Here is a 3,846-nt window from a genome sequence, read left to right on the forward strand (position 1 = left end):
TCAAAACCAAAATGAAATCAAAGGAACCCTTTCAGGTTTTTGTTTTTTTCAGTTTCTTTTTTGTCAAACTCTGTCCATTGGCATGCCTGTGCCTTCCAACACCAGTCCTGGACGGGGTGAGCTGTGTCCTTGGTCTTTGTCAATGCTCAGGACAGCCCAATATACCCATAGCAGGAGCCAGCCCTGGCTTCTTTGGTGCACCTGGTGCTTGGTGAGGCTTTGAAAGGCAGCTCAGCTTCAGGTGCCAAATCCCCTCATGCAGAAGGGCTGTACATGTTACATGCATAAACCCTATCTCTGCTTTCTGAAGGCACCTCATTGTCTCATGAACAAACAGAAACAGCTCAGGAATGTGCCTCGGCCTAAGGAAGCTACATTTATTCACCAGTCCTGAACAATTGTCCCTTCTAAGCCTTGACACATACCTTGGTCCACATGGAAATCCAAAGGACTTGTCAGTGGGATCTGACTAGGAAGGTGTTCTACTTCAAGCCAGCGTCATTTTTTCTGCTGCTCTGGGCTGCTTTGTATCTCATGAGCAGCCCAGGCCTTTTATGGCACACACTCAACCAGGAAATTAAATTGGTTTTTTTGGGCAATAACATAAAACCACCTTCATGAAACCTCTTTCAACCTGCTTATCATCCAAACACCAATGAGCATGATGACTGGTGTTTCTCCCTATAGGGAAATGACTTGCTGTATGAAATGAAGACATTTACACCAATATCTTTGTCCTTGCTCCATCAGCCCATTTGGGATAGCATCCAGGTGGGAGAACCTCAGCTACAGCAGGGGAAACCAAGGAGTTTAAAGGCAGTCAGCTGGATATGCAAAGACATTTAGCCACCAACCTCTTTTTGATGGGCTTTTAAGGCATCTGGAGCATAGCTGACCATCATCTTTCACATGCACACTGGCACTGCTACAAAGGAGGTTTACTCTGCCTATTGAACCCACTCAAACTCATCTACAACTATGTCTTCTTTAAGTTTAAACTGGCACTTTGCTTTAGCCTAACATTTAATTTTATTTACCACATTTTGCTCTGACACTAGAGATCCCTCCAGTGTGATGTAGCCAGGTTCAAGGACTAGGACTTGCATTCTCAAAAAAAAAAGAATCAAGCTGGAAATAAGATTCACAAGCTCAAGAGTGAGTGCAGTTATCCCCTGGAACAACTGGTGGAGGACTGTGTCAAATATCACATACCTCAAAATCTTTCACTACCAAGGCCAGATGTCTGTCTTAGACAAATTTTGTGGTGCAGTCATCATTCTTCATCTCAGTAGTGTTTCCTTGAATTAGCATGGGAGAATAATCTCTTTCCCTGTCAGAAACACTGAATAAGTTTCTATGGCCTGATTTATGGAGGAGATCTGGGTAGAAGGCTCCTCTGGCTTGGACTCTGCTATGACAGCACTAAGTCCTTCCAAGTTCCCAGAGACTGCAAGTTCTCCCTCTGGACCTCCAAGTTCGTGGATGACCAAGGATTTCCTTTCTTATTAAATAAAAATTCATACCAAATAAAATAGTAATAAATATGAATAAATATTCACAATACATAGAGGAGCAAAAGGAGAGGGACTATCAAGACTAAAACCAAGACTGCACATCTCATTGCTTGCTAGGGAGATGATGTTTCTGACCAACACTCTACTATATTGGTGCCAGGACACGAGACACCACAGTTTTCAATCAGTGGCAGCTCCTCCACGCTTTGCAAGTGTGGAGCTTGCTGGAAGAACCCCAGGATGCTGCTCCGAGCTGCCACTGCCGTCTGCTGCAGGCCTGGCTCCCCCAGGACCTTGACAAGGAAGTTGATGTATCTCATGGCTAAACGGAGGGTCTCATTCTTGCTCAGTTTTTTGTCTGGTGGGTGGGTGGGAATGAGTTTCCTCAGCTTGGCAAAGGCGCTGTTCACATTTTGCTGCCTCCACCTCTCCTTGGTGTTGGTGAAGATCTTCCTTGTCATGCTTAAGGTGCTGAAAAGCAAAGGAGATGGTCAGTGAACTCCAGATAGCCCTGGCTTTCACACAGGCTGCTATGCTCTGTGGGGGGCTCTGTAGCCTCTGGGCCAGTGGCAACCCCGCAGTGGTGGTTCTAGGATCTAGTTTTTGCCTTCTGTGGCTGATGCCTTTGTCCTGCATGTCTTGCACAGATTTGCCCTAATGACGGAAGTTATGTCCCCATTTACAGCCATGATTATAAGCATTGCAGCTGCAACCAGATGCCAGATTTCAGTAAAAACTTCCTAAAGGAGTTAAAGGAATTTAGTTTCCTCATACAACCATTTGGTGCTGCTAGAAGCCCAGATTCTCCAGGCTCGAGAGCTTTCCTGAAACAGAATTCCCAACAACCAATCCATTTGTCATCCCACCAAACTGCACAAGAGCCACACTGACGCTTTTGATGAGGAAAGGCAGGTAGACCCAGTGCAGAACACATCCATGCTTTCCCAGCCTCATTTCACAGTTTCCTGGGGTCTTCTCCCAGCTGGCCGAGGCTTGGTGACTGAAACTAAGCCAGGTGGACCTTCACGGTGGGCCTTCAGTGAGCAGCCAGCCAACATTGCAGGCATGTGTAACTGTGGTTATTTCAAGAGATTTCTTCAGGGAAACAACAGTCTGGTTCCCTGCCCAGCCCACACTGGCTGCTCATGGCTGGTGACAGAGACTCTTCAGGTCTGATTCATTCAGGATTCTGCTTCAGCCCCTGAGAGATGCCAAGACTAAGCCACAAGTGCTGTGAGTGCGTGAGGGAAAGTGTGATTCACAGAAAACATGCTGGCATTCCAGCTAAAATGTCTGCCTAGTGTTACCTGTTCACCCTGCCCCACAGAGCCAAGCAAAGGGAACCCAGTCACCAGAGCAGACCTGGCAACAGAGCAGTACTAAGAAAGGGGTGCACAGGGATTTTAAATGCCATTTACCAGAAAGATGCTCAAAAGATCTTTGGGTTGCTCTAACCCTTCTCTCACCACCACTGGAAAGTGTCTTCCCTTCTCTCCCACAGTCCTGGAGAAGATACACCTCCATTTCTGAAGCAGCTCTCTATGCCAATGGCACACAAGACAGTTGGAGCAGGGAAAAACTATCCACAGCCAAGATACTAAAGGACAAGTGTTTCCACTTACCCTCTTATGCATGTGAAAACACCAGCTTTTTATATTCATTGGCAAACTCTTCCTTATAGCAGTCCCACGGGGAGTGGGGAGCAGAGGGAATAGCACCCTTCACCCCCAGGAAGAGGTAATTTCAGAATGACAGCCCAGCTGTGATCTTGTTTCCATTTGAAGGAGCCTCACACCATGCAAAACACTTAGGGTTCACCAAAATACAGAGCAATAGTCCCAGTGAATAGAGAAAAACACAAATGTGTTAATTGGGATGCCCTATGAGGGAGCCAAGGCAGGGGAGTTCCTGCCCAGCTCCTCCAAGTTGCAGTCCAGCACTGATTACCCACTGCCAAGGAAACACATTTGCAGCACTATCAATCATGTCTCAGCTGTGTTCAGAGATCTCCAGTCAGAGATGCTGCCAGCACAGGCACACCCTTGTACACTGTATATGGCTCACACCATCACAGCCTCACGGGCTCTTGGCCATGGCCTTTATACTGCTGATACATTTCTATTTTGGTAGAAGCCTGAAATTACTGTCATGCCTTTAAGGGACGAGAAAATTGTCTCAGCAAAATGTCCTTGCTTCAGGAGAGGCTCATTTAAAAAACAAACCCTCATATTTCAGGTTGCTGAGAGTTTTTCTTATGTTTTTTTAGACTTACATTAGGACCCACTACTTGATCCAAATGGGGATTGTATCTCTCTCTCTCTCTCTCTCTTTT

General features: G+C 46.3%; 1 protein-coding gene across 1 annotated transcript; it reads right to left on the minus strand.

Moving 5' to 3' along the window:
• Positions 1 to 787: 787 nt before the first annotated feature.
• On the minus strand, positions 788 to 3,526 carry TAL2 (TAL bHLH transcription factor 2). The gene is made up of 2 exons (XM_027882982.1): positions 3,137 to 3,526; positions 788 to 1,985 (listed from the first exon to the last, which is right to left on the minus strand). The coding sequence occupies exon 2, from the start codon at positions 1,973 to 1,975 to the stop codon at positions 1,628 to 1,630; it is 348 nt and encodes a 115-aa protein (XP_027738783.1). The 5' UTR covers positions 1,976 to 1,985; positions 3,137 to 3,526; the 3' UTR covers positions 788 to 1,627.
• Positions 3,527 to 3,846: the final 320 nt, after the last annotated feature.

Source organism: Empidonax traillii, unplaced genomic scaffold, assembly GCF_003031625.1.
Source record: "Empidonax traillii isolate 1590-97213 ecotype Southwest subspecies unplaced genomic scaffold, ASM303162v1 scaffold116:size1738432, whole genome shotgun sequence".
In the NCBI taxonomy this organism is placed as follows: Eukaryota; Metazoa; Chordata; class Aves; order Passeriformes; family Tyrannidae; genus Empidonax; species Empidonax traillii.

Excerpts from the sequence above, each read along its gene's own strand:
- TAL2 (XM_027882982.1), bottom strand. The coding sequence starts at position 1,975 with ATGACAAGGAAGATCTTCACCAACACCAAGGAGAGGTGGAGGCAGCAA.